The sequence below is a fragment of the Copadichromis virginalis genome, linkage group LG1 (assembly GCF_057382275.1).
Source record: "Copadichromis virginalis isolate Kocher_CV1m ecotype Utaka linkage group LG1, C_Virginalis_male_GT1.1, whole genome shotgun sequence".
Classification (NCBI taxonomy): domain Eukaryota; kingdom Metazoa; phylum Chordata; class Actinopteri; order Cichliformes; family Cichlidae; genus Copadichromis; species Copadichromis virginalis.
Genome location: NC_140618.1, coordinates 13,552,721 through 13,575,569, shown reverse-complemented (window position 1 = coordinate 13,575,569; position 22,849 = coordinate 13,552,721). Strand labels below are relative to the sequence as shown.

Sequence of the window (22,849 nt, the reverse complement as noted above, 5' to 3'; positions counted from 1 at the left end):
GGCCCTTAGTTGGAGTCGGCACTGCTACACTAATGACTTAACTACTATCTGCATTCATCCAAACAGTATTCAAACTGAAGATCTTGTGCTATTACAGATGGATGTGGAATTATTATGGAGAAAAGTGACTAATGGAAATTATCTGACATCAGGGATTATCCTCAGACTTTAACGAAACCGGTCACACGTGAAACGCAATCCATCCAATAAACATTTAAAACCATATAAAGCAGAGATTATATGAACGTTTAGTGAATGGCAGAGTTTATTGGTTACAATGTCATCACTGTAAAGTGTTTTGAGAAATAAGTATGAAAATCACATTGTAAGAAATAAAATAAAAGGTTTACATTTTTTGTAGACTTGACAGCAGTGCATATGAGAATGAATGGCATATTGAGCTTTGGTTATACTTTGTTACGCACAAATATGATATCATATTGGAGACATGATAGCCAAAGAGTCATTCCTGTTATACTTCCTTGAAGTCCGCTTGTAGGCCTTTGCTGTCCGGATGCATAGTTGGTGCATTGTAATGTAAATTCTCCCATACAAATCTGCACAGTCACGTGGGGTCCACCCAGGTCCTTGCACTCACTGTCTGATGATGAAATTTAAGTCACTCGGACCTGAGCGGACCATAGCAGACAAAGCACAATCAAGGCTTTAAATCCACATGTTAAATCCATCAGCTCCCCAGTACAAAGTCTGATGTCTGATTAGACTGATTTGGACTATTGTAAGAGTAGCACAGGTAATGGGCCAGGAAGCTCCCTTAGCTAAACCAAACTGAATATTTTCAGTTGTGAAAGTGAATCTAATGTGGACTTTCTCTCGTCGTGTACTACATCTGAGAAAGGACAACTTCAGCAAACTTCTTCACCTTATTCTCCCGACATTGTCCCGAGCTCTTATGTCTTGTTGTACACGCAGCTGCGCAAACTGGCTCCATAATATCTTTGTTAGAGCACTATTTACCAGAGACTTGTTGAAAGTAGGATGTGTCATATTCTGATCCTGGTCTGGATTTAGCACGAAAAGCTCTTTGTCTTTGAAGGCAAACCTTGCAATAAATGACACCATGACTCAATTCAAAGTAAAAGCTGTGCCTCAATAAATGTTGTGTTTCTGATGCATTTGTTTACCAAAGCTGATATTCTCCAAAGTTTGTCTTACTTGTAAAGCCAAAAGTCTGTATGTATAATATTACAGCTGATTTCTAAAGCTGCTTGCAAGTGTAAAAATTGTTAAAATCTTTTAAATGTGAATTATTTCCTCTGACTTATTAAGAATAGCAGTGCAAAATGGAAATGGTTAAAATACAAGCCCTTAGAGTAGGTTGAGCTATAACTCATCCTTTTTACTTGAGTCATTTTTAAAACGGTTCCCTATAGCAGATCTACCCCTACGCCACTGGCTTTACATAACGAGATATAGATCAGCTCGGTTCTGTTTCTAGACAAATTGCAGCCCTGTCAGAAGGAATTGGGTAAAGAAAAGTAGATGGACAAATGCACATTCATGCACAGAGATCTGTTCGCGCCTGTTTGTCTGTTCAGAACCTGCAAAGCCTGGAAGAACGACAACAAATGTGGAGTGAGTCACATTTGTGTCAAAGCTCTAACTGGCGTGGTGGTCTGTCAATGGTTTGGTGACTCTTGCATTTTTGGCTCTCTGATGGATGTTGCCCAGCTGTCCTCTGTGGTTTTCAGATGGGATGAGAGGAAGTGGTGCTGTCCACTGAGATCTGTGTTCAATTATGTCTGAGAGGAAGATGAGCTTTATAGACCTCTGACCAGTCTTTTTATTTACATTGTTCTCCATATGATGATGACCCTTCATTCATTTTATTATTATTGGGGTTTTTTTTTATTATTTTTTAATGTATCTTTTTTAAAATAAATCTAAATAGCTATAAATCTCTCCTTGGGCTGGTTCCATCTTATTTATGTGTTTATATGTGTAAAAACCACAACCAATACAGCCTTCGTTCGAACAAAATCATACAATTGATTGTCCCAAAAATCAGAACAGAATTGGGGAAAAAGGCTTTTAAATACGCTGCCCCTGCTTCCTGGAATAATCTGCAGAAGGAACTGAAATTATCAGAATTGGTTACCTTGGGAGAGTTTAAGTCTGTCTTAAAGGAACGAGAGAACAGCTCTTTTACTCAGTGTGATTGTTTTTAATGTACCGTACTCTTAATTTGATCTGTTATTGTATATTTTACACATGTTTGTATGGGATATTGTATTCGTTTTAAATGTTATATACCTACTGTATGTGGTATGTGACTTTTGTTGCCATGATGCCAGGTCTCTCTTGGAAATGAGATTTTTAATCCCAATGAGATTTTTTTTACCTGGATAAATAAAGGATTAATAATAAAAAATAATAATTTAATAGTGCTACTTCTGCTTGATGCAGCTCTTTAGATAACAGCAGCTAAAAAAGAAACGATGGCAGTGAATTGGATTTGGGTCTTTTAATAATTGGTAACCTGGAACAACAAGGTGGGCACTGGTAGCGTGTTTGAAATGGCCTTGCTGTTGTAAAAAGATTGTGTTAGAATGAGTTTTGTCCTTCACTTTATTTCGGTACACACACATACACATTTTCTTTTTGTGATGTGTGGCTGCAGTTGTCCGTCACGATGGAGCCACGATGGGTTGAATCGTGGACTTTGGCAACATGCTACACCCAGTTTGGGATGAGAAAAATAGAATGAGGGGATGTTATTAATTAGTTTTGTGTAATTCCCAAATGAGATTTCACTCTGTGTTTAGCGTTCTGCTGTATGGTTTATGCTTTTTAGGATATCACAAAGAACTTTGATACTTATCATATTTTGAGTTTGACTTCCAAATTTGTTGGTCAAAGTAGGCTGACGAGTCTGTTTCTACCATCTATAAAAGTATGTCATTCATTATGTACTGCTTCTTCATTCTGCTTTCAAGAGCTACAAATCAAATAAAAAGAATAGAATTGGTCGTTAATAGAATGTATAGCATTTATTTAGGGTATTAAAATAGCTTTGGCTGCTTTCTTGACTGAGTTTAATCTTTGATAATTAATTAATTTTTGCTTTAACAGATGAGACGCACAGACATATCGTTCGAATATCGGCATTAGCAGATACTGGCCCTTCTCACTGAAACTGACAGGTTGAAAAATAAAACGTAACATATTGCTGATATTTCTCTGTTTTCTTGAATTCTGCGCTGGATAAATGTTCAAAAAATTATGTGAAAAGCTGAAAGAATTGAAACAGCAAATATTTCTTTACCAAAGGGGGAACTGAATAACTGCAAATTAAAAAAACAAACAAACAAGAAAAGTATTTATACTTGACAAATTGTGATTTTAAACATAATAATCAGCGCACCCTCTATGCAGAACCTCCTTACTGTCTCCATAGGAGTTAAGAGGGTAAATAGCAACTGCGTGCTATTAGTCAAGTGCACTTGATTAATTGATCATCAGCAAGTGTGAGCACTGCTATATAAGTAGAAGTTTTGGCAGTTTACTGGTCCAGAGCATTCATGTGTGTGTTAACAAAATGCCACGATGTTCAGCCCAGTGCAGTGCTCAGAAGTTGGAAAAACCCTCAAACTACATCTGAGACGCTACAGGCCTCAGTATGTTAAATGTTATCGTTCATGACAGCACAATTAGAAACATACTGAGGGGCCGCCAGAAAAAAACCAACACACACACACAGTGGCATGTCTTAGGTCCACAAAGTTGCATCTGAACAAAGCACAAAACTTGTGAATCAACTTTGAACCAAGCATCTTCACTTTGCTCTCATTGGTCCACGGTGGAGATGATGTGGCCATCTCATGACGCACAAAGTGGTCATGATCCACAGTAGCATGTTTGTGCTGGTAAGTGGTGTTTGGGTTTTGCCAAACCCCTCATACCAAGCATGAGGTTGAGGGGTGATCACTGGGATTCATTTACAGGACCTGGGGCGTTGCAGTCATTGAGTTGACCATGAACTCCTCTGTATTGAGGTTTCTCATGTGACATCACGCACACATTGCTCAAGAGTTGTTTGCCTTATTGGGTGTGATGCCATCACCAATTATTGGGGAAAAATATGTATTGACTGTCAGCGGTTCGCAAAGATTGCTGACTCTGGCTACTTGCTGATTGCAGTGATTACTTGAATTTTTTGTTTGTTTGTGATGGTCTGCAAATACTTGCTAAGCTGAGCTTGGCAGAACATTAAAAAAATTCAACACACACTAGAAATGGTTTGTCTTCAAAGTAAAAGCTGTGCCTCAGCACTACAGCCAACATGCTTCATAATGCGTAACTTTTATTTTGAAGACAAACTGTCAATTTCTGGTTTGTGCTACACTTTTCACAGTTTCATTGCAGCACAGAGAGTAGTTAGCCAGTGTTTGTAGATGGGTAATTTCCATTCAAAGTAAATGCTGTGGTAAGACCTTAAGAGAGGCTCTGGATAAACACATGACTGCAAACATAAATGAACTGAAGCGACGCTTTAAAGAACAGCATGCCAAAATTTCTCCACATAGATGCGAAAGGTTGATAAAATTGTAAAAAAAAGTAATCACTTCAAGTTATTGCCTGCTAAAGGTGGTTCAACAACTTCCTAAATCATGGGGTGTACTTAGTTTTTTTTTATTTTTTATTTTTTTATAGAACCGCATAAAGTCTTGTGAAAACTTTCTTTTTCACGTGAATATCAGACAAACAGTGTTTTCTCATTTTAATGCCTTATAAAGCAGATCAGATGATAGTCGAGCCACAACCTGCCTCGGTAACCATAGCAACCTGTATTTGAACAAATCCTTGAGTAGCAATGGAGTTGTTAGAGGCTGAATCCATATTCTAAATAGAAAACAAAAGCTGTGGTCTTTACTTGAAAACTGCAGTGTGGGAGTAAGTGAGGGTTGTAATGCAAGATCAAGTCCGAGTATTGGCTCAGAAACGAGAAGTCTTACACAGCCACGTTTGTTTTCAAGTACCCGTCAAAGCTGATATCCATATGACAAATTGAGCCAAATTATGGTGGTGACTGTGGTTTGGCTTCATATTTTGAATAGATTCAAGTAGACTCCCTACTTCTAGTTAAGAGGCTGATATGGTCCAGGTTCACGTCACTCAAGATTTTCAGTTCCCGGAAATATTAGTAACAGCTTGAGCAATTTTTTCCGTTAACTTTTATTTACTTAATGTAGGCAAACACAACAAAAAACAGGGTAATGATAATAAATGATCATGCTGACTGTGTTTCACACTGCCTCATTATGTTGAATGTGTTGCAGTTGTGGGACTGTTTGCCTCTCTTCTTCGCTTGCATGAAACTCGACACCTGCACAAGAGCCGCTGCCGACAGAGATGCATCACCTGCCTGGCTTAGCTGCTTGCCAAGCTCGCTCTCTCTCTCTCTCTCTCAAATGCACATGCAAAAACACACAGGCACACAAAAGACTTGGAGTTTGTGACCTGTGGCATATGCAGTCTGTCACCTAACCCCACCACCAACCAGGTGGATAATTATGCAAGCAGGGTTTTTTAACATGCAACTTTTTTCCCCCCACGTAGAAGGGTGTGAATGTTCTATATCCTACATGCCTTTTTAAAACCAGGCAATAATGAAAAGCAGTTAAAGTATAACAAGTTTTAGTTTTATGGATGTTAAATTATATTTATTTCAGCATTTGTAACACAGCCAAAAGCCAAAAAGAAGAAAGACTGGTTGTTTAAAGTGTTATCCGACACATGACTTTTCTTTTCCATTTTCCAATTTGGCCTTTAAAAAAATAAATAAAATAAAAATCTAAGATAAAAAATACAGTTGGTTGACACCTGTAAAGCCTCCCTCCCTCAGTCACACTTGTTTCCAACCCGCATTTATCAAAACTTCCTCTGAGACTTAAAAAGACTAAACAGTGGAGTTTGAGTGTTTCTATCTCTCCGATACTAACAGAAGAAAACACCACAGGCCTCGTGGCACACAGGCATAAATATTCATTAACAAGTTTACCTTGAAACCAGATGTGTTTGTATGTGCATGTGACTGTACTCCCAAAGGGTTTCATTTTTTTTCTCCTATGCACTGATGCATTTGAAAGACTTCCAGCATCTGCTCAGTCCGGTGACTCTACTTTAAAAACATTTTACCCAGCGTGAGCCTGTGTGAACTGGAATGCACATGGTGAGCAGTAAGCAGGGTCACCACTTGACTCAGTTGCACTCGGAGAGAGAGAGAGAGAGAGAGAGCGATATTTACTCAGTTCCTCGTCCAACACTTTCCACTGACTCTTTCAACCTCCTGTCCTCTGCAGCCCCATTCATGCTGGCTGGATGATGATGATGACGTCATTTCTAACTGTGCTGGTTTGATTGTGTGTGTGACTAAGCTTGTGTGCTTTAGATCAATTTCATTTCTGCCTGATGAATAGTCAAGAGAGGGTCTAGAATGCCTTGTTTACACTGCGTTTGCCTTGGATATGAGTGGTCATAAAAATTGATTTATTGGCAGCTGAGGTTATTTAGAAGAAAAGGCTGGCTTGTTCCAGATGTACATGAAATTGGTAAACACTGAAACTCATTCATCATGGAATAATTGTCAGGACGACCAACCCTACTTGTGGGAGGGTGTTTGTGTAGTTGAGAAAACATTAACCGAATATATGAAACACTTGAAAGGCCAGTGGAGATGAGGAGCAATGGAAAAGGCCAGCAGGCTGTTAGCTGTGCAAGAGGTGCTAAAAATGAGCAAGACCGATTTTTACAGCGCTTGGAGGGTGGTTTCTTTTCGATTTAGGATTTTAGAACATCAGCACAGCACCGAATTATAAGGAGTTGATTAAACGGTGCCCTTTCGTTCTTCTCAAAGCTTCAAGCATTTCCTCCTGTGGTTTACCTCCAGTAGAACTCTCGCAGCCTCTACGTCGATTATTGTGTGAGCTTACAGATCAATGAATCCTTACATTTGTGTTAGATGATAGAACGCACTTGTTGGCCAACATCCTAATAGCTTTGTCTCACATGAATGTAACCACTGCTTGTACTCTTCTAAGTGTTTTTCTGTGTTATTTAATCAGTATATATTTTAATTCAATTTTAATTCAATTTTTATTCATAATGCTAAGCTGTAAGTTTTATTTTTTTCTGAACCAGTCTGCAGCATTCAGACTGAGAACCACTGACAAAGATGCTAACTTATGCCAGCGACTTTGAGTTTAAGAGCCAGTGTCAGCATGTGTCGCCTTATAATAATTCAACTAAACCCACTCAGAATTACTATGGTGAAGCCTGACAAAGTACTGCATTATACAGCATGGTCATTATTCGCTAGCAGTGCATAAAAAATGGATGGATCGCAATTTGTAACATGCTCTAGAAGCACATTAGTTTTTCCACCCTGGGGCTAGAGTGTAAGTTTTAGCTTTTGTATGTGGTTTTCACTGATTTATTTATTTATTTTTGGCTATCAGACATGGTTAATTAAAACTTTGTTATCTTGGTATTTGTTATCAAGCATTTAAAAAGGGGTTTCTTTAAAAAAAAAAAAAAAAAAAAAAAAAAAAAAAAAAGAACAACAACAGCGATTGCTCTCAATCTCCTAGGGGCATGTGCACAGTGAATGTTACGGCATGATAAATACACGCTGCCTTTGTGCAGTGCTTTGGGTCAGAGAATAAATCAACTTTTAACTTCAAATTAGAAAGTGATGTGTTCATCTGGAACAACAAGTTGCTATATGTTACTATGATAAACTGAGAGGCAGGTGGACTATGTGTACATGGGCTTTGCACTAGCCCAGTTTGGCCTTGTGTAGGGTACTAACATGCTCTGGTCAAATATCGAATTGATTGTCTGTCTGGTTCAGAAATCCTCTAGGATTGGCCTGTTTGACTTGTAAGCTGTTCTATTATTGGATTAGAGGACATGTTACTGTAATAGGGCATGGGCATTCCCAGCAGGCACTACTCTGCCTCATTGATCTATTGAGCGGTAGCTACATGTTCTAGCGCTCGTTCTAATTTTCCTTTTATCTCACGAGCTCTTTGTCTTGGAGTTCTCTACACATGAAATCAAATTCTTTGTGCACAGTTACAAAATGTAACACGCTTTCCCTTTACTCTTTCATGTTCTCTGTGAGCTGTCTGTCTCCACTGGTGTGATGCGTGTGTCAAACCCTGTGCCTCTGAGTTTCTAACTCAAATGACACAATGCTTAACACAAACCATACTGACAGCTCCCATCCTTTGGCATCTGTCAGCATTTGTTCTCTTGGATGTGCATTTACTAGCTCCAGTGGAGGTCAGTGCAGCCTAATCCTTAACCCAAAGCAAGGGCAGCAGTCTTGGCAGGTCATTTTATTATTGATAGAGTGTGTCCACAGAGTTGAGATAATGCGTTCATTTAGGACAGTCAATAGGCAACAAAGTCAATTCAATGCAGTTGATTTGCTATAATAAGTGGTGACATACAGTTAGTTTTTATATTGGAGTTTAGGGATACCTGTAAGTCGCTATTTGAGATGTGTGGGATTTATTTGTCTGTGCAAATACAGGGAAGACACAAGCATGCACTATTCGATTATCAGGGCTCTCTACATCTTGTTTCTCTGATAGAGATGTAGTTTTCTTAATTTACTAGAGGTGTAGTGGCAGATGTATGGCAAAACCCCTGACTCCTGTCGGCTGGAATTACCCGGTAGTTACCAAAATATAGACACAGGTGAATCGGTGCACACCGTACCGAATAAAGCTTCCATTACAACACAGCATATCCTGTAATCTGTCATCTTTACTGTGTGTAGACACTTGGTGTGTTCTGTTATTTTAGTATTTAAGCCAGTATTATCTCACAGGCAGAATACTTACCTTAAGTTCGGTGGTTCGATCCCAGGCTGCATCCTGGCTGCATGCCAAATATCCTTGGGCAAGATACTAACCCCGTGTTTGCCTACTGGTGGTGGTCAGAGGGCCCGGTGGCGCCTGTGTCCGGCAGCCTCGCCTCTGTCAGTGCGCCCCAGGGCAGCTGTGGCTACAATGTAGCTTGCTATCGCCAGTGTATGAATGTGTGTGTGAATGGGTGGATGACTGAATGTAGTGTAAAGCGCTTTGGGGTCCTATGGACTAGAAAAGCGCTATACAAATGCAGGCAGGCCATAAGTTAGATTGTACCAGGTCTGTTACAAAGTGCTGTCTTAGGAATAGACTGGGTTACACAGCCTGCAGGCTTCGTAACTCACATGAATGCAAACATTAAGTAAATGTATCAGTGCACTTTGAGATGGGGGACTTTTTCCATGTTGACAAAGCTTTTGTGATGAGAGATGGAGGTAGACCATTGTTTAGAAGAGACGGATAACATCAGAACACATCTTTACACCTTTGGCAATGGGATGGACGATACCTGAATGATTAGTTTAAGAGGTGTGGCTCTTGGGGGAATTGTTTTGAAACACAAATCTAAAATGGGCCAAAATAGAAATGCATGAGTAAAGCATAAGTACTACAAATTGTCGCACAGTGCTGCAAGTAACTACAAGCCTAGAGTAATTCCTCACTCTTCAGTACTTTAAACAGGATATAGAAGTCGTATTGTCTAGATCAGGTGGCAGGAGATCGAGGGATGCACCTGGGACGTGTCTAAGCTAACACATTCACGGCGCTTCCCTTTTGCTCATGGCAATTCTGTTGAAGGGTATTAACTTCCCTGTCGGCCTCTCGGACATAGTCTTTGGCGGCAGGTACATGCACATTGTCACCTTTATTCAGGGTAAATATGATACGTAGATAAAATGCTGAAGACCTTCAGGGCTCGCTTGTTTGAAATCTGAGCTCATTGTTGCTGGCAAAGAATTTTTCCTTACTTTAGTTTTTCTTTGTGATGGCATTCATCATAGGACAGAGAATCAAGAATAAGTATGGCGTGTCGGTGCATCACAGCTCGAATATGCTGGATTTTAACCTGTGGATTATTTGGGACATTGCTGGGTTTTCTCCTTGTTTTCCTTCCACTAACCAAAGATATAGATATTGGCTTGTTTTAATTATTTTCTAAATTGATTATGGGTGTTTGTTTCCTGTCTGTGTTAATCCTGTGGATGGATTGGCAGTTTGACCAGGATTTACCCCAGCTTCTGCTCAATAATAGAGGTGATAGTTTCCACCCACCCACAATTCTAGTTGGGTAAGAGCACAAGACTAAAATGAACTAACGTTGGATCAAGTTGTTTCTTATCAGAAATGCAGAGCATTTAACAGAAAGGTGCGGATGTTTAACCAAGTATTAGGATGACTTGGGGTTGCGCTTTTGCTGGGATCAATTTAAGGTTTTGATTTCATTTTGATGTGAACATTATTTGGGTAGGGTTAGGAAAATGTAATAGCTTGATTTTGAACTGCACGCTCTTACAGTTCCTTAAATTTTCTGAGCTATGAGGGTGCCAAGTTATGCAGGATCTAAAAGTAATGACACCAGCAGACATGTTCCACCCACATATTCAATTAGAGGGCCAAACTGTACCACGTGGCTATAGACTGTAATAACCTGCAATTTTCTGGTGAAAAACGCTCTTTGATTGTAGTGCTAATTAGTGAAGGTTAAGAAATTGAAGTAAAACAAACTGTTTTTAAATTTAGATTATTACATCCCAAAATCCATGCATGAAATGTACTGAGTGGTCATAAAGGGGACTTTTATAGAACATATACATAGAACAATGTATATTAGTCATCATGTTTAGTGACACTTCTCTGAAAATCCACACTTATTACTCATTCAGGGCCAGTGCACTGTGATTAAACTGGCCCTGAATGAGTTTCTGCTATGGTTGGTGTACGTCACATGAAAAATGTTGTTTACAGCAAAGCGGTCCTGTTGAATATTCGTCGTTATGTGAGCCTGCAGTACATCAAAGGAGTGTAGGTGTAACTGGTGCAGTGGGTTTAAAGTCAGAAGGGGAACGGAGGCTTTGTGTTGAGTGTGGGAGTCTACAGTGTATTAATGATTAAGGATTTATACGTTCTCTGTCTGTGTTACTCTTACATGTACTGGTGGTTCGGTGTGTGAGGGCAGCGGCACCTTTTCCTCTGCTCGAGGGGCCTCCTTTCCTAAAAATCGCTAACGTTTCCTCACATTCTGGTGGTTTTAACTCCTCTTCTGCTGTTTGGTGGCAATTAGCTTTGATGTTTAGGTGTAGCTTTGAGAGGCAGGTGTATAAAATAGACAGAAAATGCTGCTAACTGACAACACCCTGATGCAGGTGGATGAATTGTACAGCCACATAAAAGCAGATGAGCAGGTAATCAAAGTGTGCAGGCAAACAGACGGGCCTGCCTCCAGATGGATTCGCCAGAATGGAGCGAAATTATGCCAAGAATGAAATAGCTGACTACTGTAGTCACCGAAAACAAAACTCCTCTTCATCGAATCAAGTGAAACTCGAGATGCAAGTCTTTGAGTTCTTTGTTTGGTTATTGCCATAAAAAATGTTTAGACCCATAGATTTTCTCTTTGCCTGTAAACTGATCAATTAATTGGTCTTTTACCTGCTGCTTTGGCTAATATACTACCAAATCTGGGAAATTAAGGGTTGTAATATTAGAATGTTTTCCCACACTCGTTTTTAATTAACATCTGGCTGACTAACAATATACCAAAATTTTAAAAAAAAATACGTTTTTAAATGCCATGCTAACAACACCAGTCTATCCATTCCAAATTACAATAACTGATTGGATTTCCTACTTGATTTGTCAACAGCTACAGGTTCATGTTAGCTGCTCACATGACTCGAGTCTCAGGTGTTTTAAAAGATTTGGTTTTGTCTTCATATTTTTCTTCAAGAAGGCTATGCATTTTTTTAATTTAGTTTTATTTACAGATTAGTTTAATATCCTAATGAGGTAAAGTCTTTATATGTCATTTATGTTCCTCTTAGAATTTGTGTTTTTTTTTTTTTTATGTCTGAATATTCATTTTTTCTTTTTCAAAACTAAATCAAGAGAGTTGCCACTTTAATTTAGGTGCATACACGATTACTGAGCAGGTTAGTTGGTACTGCATGCCCACTGGAGCTGTATTCCCTCATTGGATTTTGTTGCGGTCTAATGAGTTGGCTGTACTCAAGTGTTTTGGGGGCTTTACAATCACATTTGATCTCGGCAAATCCTTTCTCATCTCAGAGAAGCGAAAATGCACGATGGGACGCTTTGCCGGTAATCTGGCGTCGACAGAGACGCTGCTTTGCCTTAATGTAGGATGAACCTTTATATTTGCGTAATGGGCCTTATCGGGAGTGTCATGCTCTCAATCAAGCTCATCATTTGGTTTACCGTGCGTGATTTGGATTTTAGCAGGTAAAATGTTTGACGGCTATCATGCTCGGGATGTTTTTAGCCATGTTTGTTTACGGAAACAAATCGGTTCCTCTCGTGAATATGTTGTTTGTGTGCAGTGAAATGGAATTATAATTCACAGAGGATTCACATCTTACAGAAGCTCAAAATGGTTTAAAGGAGGATAAGTAAAACATGCTGTGTGACAACCAATTTTCATATTACTGCTAAGGCTAAAAGGATTTTGTGTGAGCCGATTGTGTGGGTGTTCATTTTTTCTTTTTTTTTTTTAGTTTCCGATTTGACTCGGGACCCAAACGGTGTGTGGCTTTACTGTGCATTCACTGTGCTTATCCATCGCCAGGTTTGCCACCTGTATTGAAATGGGAGACTGCACAGAATAACATTTCAGCAGCATGGTTGACACTAATAAGATGTGTTATGCTACAGTTTAAATGTTCAAAACAGGGAAAATGCATAAAGTTGCAGTCAAAAATGGATTTTTGTGCTTGTGGTGCCATACCTCCTTTATTGTTAGTGATTGGCTGAATCTACTTGTGTTTCCCCTGTCACAGTTTTTTTTGTAATATTACAAACCTTTTTACAGAAATGCTTGAATGTTGTTTAAATAAGAAGAATTTTAAAAATTCTTCAGAAAATTACAATCACTGGTGTGAAAAAGTAGCAAATGTCCAAAGAAAAACTTTGAACTATTGCTCAAGAGCACTTTAAAAGGTTGCAAGAAACTCTGGCTCCTGCTGCCAGCTAATGTCGTTAAAATGACATTAATGACATCAGGGGCTGCACAGCGCTAACGTATTAACGAGCTTAAGCGCGCTGACGTCGTGCAGCACTCGCATGGGGCGATCCGCGTTAACTCGCTAACAGAGATTTGCCGCGTTAATGCGGTTATGGCGTTAACGTCATTTTAACGAGATTAACGCTGACCGCACTAGAAGAAAGAGAAACTTTTGAAATTCCATATCAAGCAGCTTAAATCCCATCACGTCAGTATAGGAATCGTTGTTCTTATGGATGCAGGTTGGTGGGAAACATGGCCATATTCCAGATCAAGATTTTAAATTATAAGCAAATCATTGGTTCCATTATTATTGTGATCGCAGCATTCCCAACTTTTTTGGAAATGGGGTTAATGTTTATCTTTTCCTCCTGTTCATCTTTCTCCACTAATGGCTGATGATTACATTTCTGAAATTCTGTAAAGTTTGTTTCTTGGCAAAAAGATAGAAAGCACTGTAAGCTTAGCAGATAAAGGGAATATAAAAAAAGACCCCAAAACAATCATGACCGTGACTCTGAAACAGATGCTGCTGATGCTTCACGCAGCGATGCAGAATTTGTAGTATTCCAGAAATCTGTTCATATACGTGTAAATCACCCTCAGCCCTGACAGGGTTCCCACAAGCTCACCTTGTTGGTTTTTTCATAGCTGATAACTGGTCTTTTAAGACAGATGTTTTCATATTGTTGGTTAGCGGGCGATCACCAGAATAGCAGCTCATATCTATTTTAGGATGGTGTTTTTGCTAGTGTCATGATCTGACACTCTTATATTTTGAGTAGGAGCCAGTTGTTAGCAGTTGAAGTGTTTGGATTGGCTCCAGGAACTATCAGCAGGAGGTTTGGGAAAAGGCTTGACTGACTAAGACGGAATACACAGCAATAAGGAATGTACAGGCTTGAAAGTCTGCGTAAATGGTTTGTTAATAGAACATTTTAACAAGTGCTAAACTGAGACACAACACATATTAACATAATGGATTTTTTTTTTTTTTTACCCAACTTGAGATGCATATCTGAAAAATGCCTGGCTGTGTTATTACCGGCTTCAGAATACCACGGTGACATGTCAACATGGTGCAAGACGAACGCTCCAATCCTTTGTGCGAGTTAATCTCACATAGGAACCAGATTTTGAGAGTCTGAGTCAGGGTTAGAGGCCAGCGGAGCAGAGGGGAAGCTGCCTGTGTACTTCAGCTATGGCCCAGGCTAACCTCTGACCTTTGACTCTCCTGTGCCACAGGGTATTCCTATGTTCTCATTGGTGACAGACAGGATGTGCTCTGTCAGCGAGGTCACGGCTCTTTTCTCCCTTTTCTCTGTTTTAGTTGTGAATCGCAGCAGTGTTGAATCTGAAAGTGTACGAGCATCCTCCTCCTCCTCGTGCATTTCTAATGACATAAAACTGTCTAAGATGGATTAAAATTGCACGTTACACGCTGAAAACTATTGTTAAAGCAAGCATTTTTATAGCATCTAAGATAAAAATGCAGCAGTGTGTGAGAGGACTTTCATTATTTCATCTCAGTATTGTCTTTCTTTTCTTTTCTTTTCTTTTAAAAAAAAAAATGTATGGACAGATGATTGACAGCGTGTGTTTTCTTACACTGTTGGTTTGCGTGTTGCAAGAGAACATCAAGCATTCTGTTATTTCAACAATGTAGGACTCATGTTGACTTTATCTTAGATAAGTTGGAAATTGCTCTGTTTCCTTTCTGAAGAAGGAAATTTCATGCAGGCTTTTCTTGCTGCTCCCCCCCCCCCCCCCCCCATCCCCATTGGCAAAGAAACATCAACGACTTAAGCGGGTTTTACCCACCTAGTATGAAAACAATTGTAGAGAGCTGCCTCTCTGCTTCCAGTTGTTGTTGTTGCTGCTTTTCTGCTTTAGTTTTAAATCTTTCACAGAGAAGAGACTTTTTCTTTGTCCCCAGCAGGGACCAGATGGGCCATTTTCAAAAAGTGATAAATTTGTTAGCTCCTTTTTGTTTTATGAAGCATGAAAATTTCATTGTTTATGATGGTGCAAGGAGATGTTTTCCTTAAGTATGTGTTATGAAAGAGTGATATACTACAAGAGCTTAGGTTATGCATTTTCCCGTGCATGAAGCACCACAGTGGTGCCACACTGGATATATTAGAAATATTAGAATATAAAAGCAGCATAGAGAGATTTGTGTTTCAGAGACCCTCCCCTCCAAAACAACTGAAGGGGCATTCTTCTTCTTCACCATCTGGCTCTTTTATCCTGTTCAACGAGTTTCTTCCCTCTGCTCAAATTTGAGACTCGCGCCTTGTTAATAAACTCAACCTCTTTGATTTTTGCCAGGTGTAGCTGCAGCGCTCGCCCGCACCGCCTGGCAAGATGGTGGCGTTGTCACTGAAAATCTGCGTGCGGCAATGCAACGTTGTGAAGACGATGCAGTTTGAGCCCTCCACAGCTGTCTATGATGCCTGCAGGATCATCAGAGAGAGGGTCCCAGAGGCTCAAACTGGACAGGGTGAGAATTAACTCTACTTGGTTGCAAAAACTTGGTTTTCTTTGTAAAGACAAAGAGAGAAGTATAAACTTTACTGGCTGTGGTGAAGACTTTTGCAGCAAAAAGCAATATGATGGAAATGTGGCTTAGATAATATTTGATTTACAAAATGTAGAGACGTTAAAGTCTCATTTGGTAGGTTTATATGTCATTTACACTGCTTTAAATTGGATTGCAGTCAATAAACTAATGCTTGGATTAGATTATGTCACAATTTTGGCTGCTTTGCTTCTGATTAAGTCAGTGGGTCTCAAACTTCTTCAGACATGAACCTTCTTTCAGACCCTCCCTCCCTCCCCCCCCAAAAAACACAACAACTTGTTTTTGTGTATCAATCACTGATTCAAGTTGACATCCAGCGATTGAAATGTCAATATGACAATTAAATCGTGTTTAATTTGCTTTACATAAATCACATTCGTGTTAAAATTAATTTCATTGGCTCTTTACTCTGCAAAGTTAGTCTCACAGTTTAAGAACCACTGAATTAAGCAACCATGGAATCTGAAATTTTTGCCATTACTTCCATGACCCCAATGCTAGCTTTCCATTTTACACAAGTAGCAGGTCTGACTTATCTGTTCCATTCAGCAGCACCAAAGTCATCATCCCTCTTTTGATTTTCCATGTTTACAGACTTGCCTTGCGCTCTTATGACCATTGTTACAGAACATGTGGTGAATGCTGTCATAGAGGGGTCATTATAGAGTTGATGTCATTTAATCTGATCCTGGCCTAGGGAGTCATTTTCAGTTCTTTAATGTCTAAAGTAGAGTTGTTTCTTCTCACTGCTACAGCTTCAGACTATGGCCTGTTTCTTTCGGATGAAGACCCCAGAAAAGGCATCTGGTTGGAATCTGGAAGGACGCTGGATTACTACATGCTCCGCAATGGGGTAAATAAATGTAACCGTGAATTATGGATAACTGGCATCATGGGGGCGACGCGCGCGCACACACACACACACACACACACACACACACACGCATGTGAATAACGCTGTGTCATAAACAGCATAAACTGATGCTTGGTGGTCCCAGCGTCTCACACATTTTCTAATCATTGGAGGTAGCAAAATTACAAACACTCTTCACTTAAGTAGAGGTACAGATACTTGTGTTTTAAAAAAATAAAATAAAAAAATACAGTTGTAAAAGTTGGAAGTACTGGTTTAACTCAAATAAATAAAAGGCTAACTGAACTTCCTGCCATAATAACACCATACTAATATAAAAAATAATATTAATACAAAGGAATGTGAATCTCATTTCAACCTAAATTCGAATTCTAATGAATTTATTCAGCTTGAACATCTGTTAAGTAGAACTGAAGCGGAGAAAAACTCTCTTTGCCTTTGCCTGCATTATAGATGAGTGACTTTGCCACCACACCTGAGCAAATATACGCAGATATTATATGAGTTATCATGGCTGATTTCCCATAAAGGTGGAATTTAGTGAGTGAATCTAATCAGCATCATCAACTTAAATATAATTTACCCTCAATGGAACATAACATTGACTATGAACAGCACAGCTTTGCTGCACCAATCCAACATGGTGCATTACTGCAAACAGATCAGTGAAACCTTTGCACTTTAATTTGATTTGCAGAATATTTCACAATATGAAAAAAGCAAGATTATTCTATAAATCCCATATGTGTTTAAAAGGCTTTAAATTTCCACATTATCAAATGTCCTGGAGTAGCTGCCTTCTCCCTCTGCTGTCCGGCTTTATATCTTTCCATCTCTTTGTAAAGTTAGAGCTCATTCTTTTCCCTTCCTGGGAAATACGGCAGCTGAACATTTAGTTAGCAGACACACTGTGTGACAAACTACAGACCAGCACTTTGTGTGTTTGCTGATATTTGGTGAGCTGCCAGAAATCTGAAATTACCCGTCACTTAAAAGAAAAAGAGTTTACTCCCTTCATGCGCACTCCGCTTCTGCAGTGCTAGTTAGAATCAGAAGTATTGCGACCATAACCCCTGAGTGTAGTACAATAAGTCATATCATTTTGTGTATTTTTTATGTATTTTTTCTTCCTGTTTTTTGTCTTTTTCACCCTCCCCTTTAAGTGTGTAACCATCGATTGATCCACCAGTATATTGTCTAGTTTTGTTTAAATGTGTGTAATGGCAGGAAATATCTCCCCTCAGATGTTACCTAATGTAATGTAACAAGCCTGTTTTCAAAATATAAGAAGTACAAAGTTAGAGGTACTTGTTTTATAATGTAGGAAGGACAAAATAATTCTACTTAAATACAATTTCAAAGTCTTGATACTTTGTTACTTCCCGCCTCTGCTAACAATACTTCTGTTACCTGGCATTAAGACTGGGAGTGGGAGTTAAAGCCTTGCAGTGTTGAATATATCAGCAAAATGCTTCATTGTTTGAGCGTATTTAAACATTTTATCTGAATTTTAAAAAAAAAACAAAAAACATTTTCGATCGACATAAATTCACTAAAGAGAAATTGAAACAGCTGCCAAAAATCTCATTCAGACACACATCATGCACAGGAAGACAAAACAAAGAAGCACCCCGAGAAAATAAAAGCATAAGCTACAACTGGGAACCAAGACACTGAGAACATCGAAAGAAGATTTTAAAAGCGATCCTTAAAGAAGTGCTATAGCCAGCTTTAGATCGCTTGCCAGCTTGTTTCAGAGGCTCTGATTCTCACTGCCAAAGGCCTGATACACTCTGGTGTTCTATTTAACTGCATATCACAGCCCCTCGGTACATTTGTGCTTGTGGTTTTGCAGCTCTAAATGGTTTCTCCTCTTTAAATCTACCAAAGGCAACCCAGGTAGAAGGCATGACTGTGACCAATTATTCTGAACCAAATCTCGTCTCATTGTTGAGATTGGAGGGGAGCAGCAGGCTGTGATAGGCAGCCGTTAAATACGGTTTTCTGGCCTTTATTCTCCCCTCTCTCTACGCAACCTGGATGCTTGTGATCTTTTTCTAAGTAGTTACTTTGACTCTCTCTCTCTCCCTTCATTCTTCTTTCTTCATTTTACTCACATTTTCCCCCTCTCTCTACCTTTTTTGTTTTCAACCAGGATATTCTTGAATACAAGAAGAAGCAAAGACCACAGAAAATTAAAATGCTGGATGGGGCTGTCAAAACTATCATGGTGGACGACTCCAAAACAGTGGGAGAGCTGCTTGTGACTATATGCAGTAGAATAGGTACATCATATCTTTGTTTTCTTGTGCTGCCAATCCTCTCTGTGTTACAAATCTGTTGAATCTGTGCTGAACCTTTATGGACACACACACAAGAAAAGAATAATCTTTCCATGTGAAATCCTTTTCCTCCTATCTCTGATGGGAATCCTTTCTTTCCCCAGGCATTACAAACTACGAGGAATACTCTCTGATCCAGGAGACGGTGGAGGAGAAGAAGGAGGATGGCATGGGTACCCTGAAGAAAGACAGAACACTTTTGCGAGACGAGAGGAAGATGGAAAAGCTGAAAGCCAAGCTTCACACAGACGATGACTGTGAGTTCAAGAAAGAAAATGAAAACACAAGTTTTCCCTATTTTTTTTTTTTTTTTTAAAGTGAAGTCTTTTACCAGAAACATGTTATATATGGAAAGCGGCAGTTTAGTAGCCCACGTTCACAGCTCTCTGCGATATCTACCAGCTTTCACTGGAATGTGGGAGTACTAAATCTAAACTCCTGATCCCAGGTCAAAACATCTCACTTCCTGCCTATATTGCATCCAAGATAGGAATGCAGCTGTTATTCTGTGCCTGTGTGCAAAATCACTGCTTCCTTCCCTTTTTACTCCCTCACATATAGCAGAAGATTAAAGCCTTACTCTGTAATAAAGGTGAGCCTCACCTGGGAAGGACTGAATAGAGACAGGAAAGATGGACTTGCTTGTATTTCAAGAATAAGGGGATGTAGATTAGTCTGGTTGGGACCATAGTCTGTTTAATTTATGGTAATTATAGTTGATGTCAAATCCAAATAAATGTCCATAAATTCACTTTGCAGCATTTGTTGTCCCATAAGCTTATAATGTATATAAAACAAAGATGGAGCCACCATGAACAGCAGGTTTGAAGTCCCATCTTTAAACCTCAATTTAGCATTTTAGCCGTCTTAGCTTTCAGAAGCCAAAAGTTACGGTATTTGGAGGAATATGCAGCCCTACCAAACCTGGGTGGCAAGGTGGATCCATAGCCACAGATACCTGTTTATTAGTGCTAAGTAACATATAGGTAAATAGTTAAACTGGCTTGTAGTACAGTTAACTGCAAAGTGAGCCTCCAGCACTGCAAACACTGTTATGAGTTTAGCTACAGCGTAGCAGACAGCAGCTGCCTGTTTCAGCACCCACCTGCCACTTAAAGCAGCCACGCCCCTAACACTGCAGAACTTTTATGCTTTCGCACAATTTAAACAGTTGAGTTATAAAAAAGGGCCACGTGCCACAAATGAGGAAATTTGCTACAGAGATGACAGGTGGCCCTTTTTTTTCTTAATTGGGCAAAATGTATTTACATTTGCTTTTTCCAGCCACGAATGTGAAGATGCAATTTGGTGTTTATCAAAAACAAATACTTGTAAAAAAAAAATTAATAAATAAACCACACACACAAAACAAACTTGCTATTGTATATGGTGAACATTAAATAAAGATAATAGACCTATGCCTCTTTAACAAGAGATTTCTATGAACTTGTTATTTTTTAATTTTTTTAGTGAACTGGCTGGACCATAGCAGAACATTCAGGGAGCAGGGAGTGGACGAGAACGAGACTCTTCTCCTGAGACGCAAGTTCTTCTACTCTGACCAGAATGTAGACTCCAGAGACCCAGTTCAACTCAACCTGCTTTACGTACAGGTCTGGAACTTACTTTTAAATATGTCTTCCTCTCATTTTTCATTTCAGCAGTTCATGACTGTTGAAGCAGCAGTTTGCCAGTGTCAAAAACAGACACTCGGATAAGAGTGTCTCTCCTCTCCTGAGTAAAACAGGATGTGAGCAGACGATATGCAGTAAAATCCATTTTTCTCTTGTCTCCTAATGGTGACAAGCAGCTACAAAATGTGCACACGGCTGGCTTTTTTTGATCAATTAAGAATTATGCAAGTCTAGAAAACAGATACAGTGGAAAATAAAGTCATAAACTTGATGTCTACAGTTAATTACTGACCGTTTTAATTTGTCTTTTAGGCTCGAGATGATATCCTGAACGGTTCCCACCCGGTCTCGTTTGATAAGGCCTGCGAGTTTGGAGGGATTCAGGCACAGATCCAGTTTGGACCTCACATAGAGCATAAACACAAACCCGGATTCTTGGAGTAAGCATCTGTGTCATGACGTCTGTGGAAAAACTTGTAAAATATTAGGGTTTTTTTTTCTTTTTGTCAGAAATAAACAGAAAAGGAAACAACAAAAGGAGAGTTCAGACTTTTTTCATGAGTTTCAGCTTCTTATTTTTCCTTTCTTTTCTAGCCTGAAAGAGTTTCTACCCAAAGAGTACATAAAGCAGAGAGGAGCTGAAAAGAAAATATTCCAGGTGTGTTCGTGTTGTCCCTTTTGATAAATGTACACATTGGTGCACAAGCGTGAAACGGGGGGATTTTCAGTGTTCTGAAAATCAATACATGAAAAATCTGACCTGCAGGAGCACAAGAACTGTGGCGAGATGACCGAGATTGAGGCAAAAGTAAAGTATGTCAAATTGGCGCGGTCTCTGCGGACATACGGCGTCTCCTTCTTCCTCGTCAAGGTAAGTTTTTAAAATCATCCATTTGTCCTTTTACCAAATGTTTGAAGTACCAATGCCCTATTTTATTCCTTCAAAAAGTAAAAATATAGCCTCAAGTTCTCTACTTGCCTTTTTATTTTTTATTTATTGTAATAGGAAGCAGATTTTGGAATTATCCGAACTGTAGTCGGAGCCTTTTATCTTCACAGCATGAAATCTGTCCTCTGGGTTTGGTGCTAACTGGATAAAGAGGCTGATGGTGGACTCTGCTTGTATAAACTGTCTGCTCCTATTTGAACTCTCGCAGCTCGTTATGTCACCTTAAACTAAGCAGAGTACCTGTTGCAAAAAACCAAAATTTCAAGATGAAAGAATGCGCTGCGTGCAAAAGCAAGAACCCTTTTGTGATTTGTTTGCCATGCATTTTCCCCTTGCACACCTCTCTCGCTAACACACATACAAACACACACTGGCAGCACCTCCTCTGCAGGGAGTTCAGTGTGTTCCTGGAAGGAAACCAAATGTTGTCTGTGCAGCCGAGTGTGGCACTAAGATTATTTCAGAGTGAGTAGGGAGGAAGTGGAGTGAATGAGATATACAAGGAGACATTGCACAGGTAAACCAGCGATACTGAATCTCTTGAAGAAGTCCAGCTGCCAACAGATACGAGCTGATGGGAGCAATTTGCAGACTTCCAAATGCAGTACCTATAAAACTGTTCTGACAAGAGTATCAGAGTGACTTTTCCCCCCACGTAATTAGGACAAAGAGGACATCCTGCAATGGAAATCTCCATTTGCATCATTTGTTCCTGTCAGCTTCGCTGCGCTCTAGTAGAAAATTGGATATTTCCTGGTATTACTGGGACAAGTCACTTGCGCTTTTCATTAATAACTTTCATCACGAAAGGATAAAGAGCAAAAATGTATCTTGTTTTTTTTTGTTTTTTGAAAAGGAAAAACAAAAAAACACTGTGTTGTAGGGCTGTGCGATATGACCAAAATCTCATATCCCGATGTAAGAATTCTATCATCCCGATAACGATATAAATCACAAAAATGTAACATTTTCTGTAAATTCTGTGAATCTCGGACAGCTCGACTTGCGGGAAGTGTTTCCAGCTGCGTGTCATGTAGCTGCAGTCGAGTGCTTTAACACATGCATGAAACTATACATTTTTAGACATAAGTTGTAACGGCCGTTTTCTTTGTGAGGTTTTTTTTTTTTTTTTTTACTTCTCATCCGTAAATAATCTGCTCTTTCACGTGATTCAGTTTATTTTGAAAAGTCTCAACAGGATATTGAGCTTCATTGTGAAAGGTCTATGTGGAACATAAACAAGCGGACACGCGGTGGTTTTACCGTCCTTGTTGCTAACCAAAACGCATAAAAACAGGCGCTTGTGTGGTTATATTAAATATAAGAGAA

The 22,849-nt window shown here is 39.4% G+C and overlaps 1 protein-coding gene across 2 annotated transcripts in view; it reads left to right on the top strand.

Moving 5' to 3' along the window:
- The window catches only part of LOC146718446 (talin-2), a 100,340-nt gene that overhangs the window by 30,664 nt on the left and 46,827 nt on the right, over positions 1 to 22,849 (top strand). For both annotated transcript variants that reach the window (XM_085451637.1, XM_085451645.1), the window contains exons 3-10: positions 15,469 to 15,640; positions 16,477 to 16,574; positions 18,751 to 18,880; positions 19,042 to 19,194; positions 20,408 to 20,550; positions 20,884 to 21,011; positions 21,166 to 21,229; positions 21,338 to 21,442. In XM_085451637.1, coding sequence (XP_085307763.1) covers positions 15,505 to 15,640; positions 16,477 to 16,574; positions 18,751 to 18,880; positions 19,042 to 19,194; positions 20,408 to 20,550; positions 20,884 to 21,011; positions 21,166 to 21,229; positions 21,338 to 21,442 — 957 coding nt within the window. In that variant the 5' untranslated portion in view covers positions 15,469 to 15,504. The remainder of the gene's footprint in view (positions 1 to 15,468; positions 15,641 to 16,476; positions 16,575 to 18,750; positions 18,881 to 19,041; positions 19,195 to 20,407; positions 20,551 to 20,883; positions 21,012 to 21,165; positions 21,230 to 21,337; positions 21,443 to 22,849) is intronic.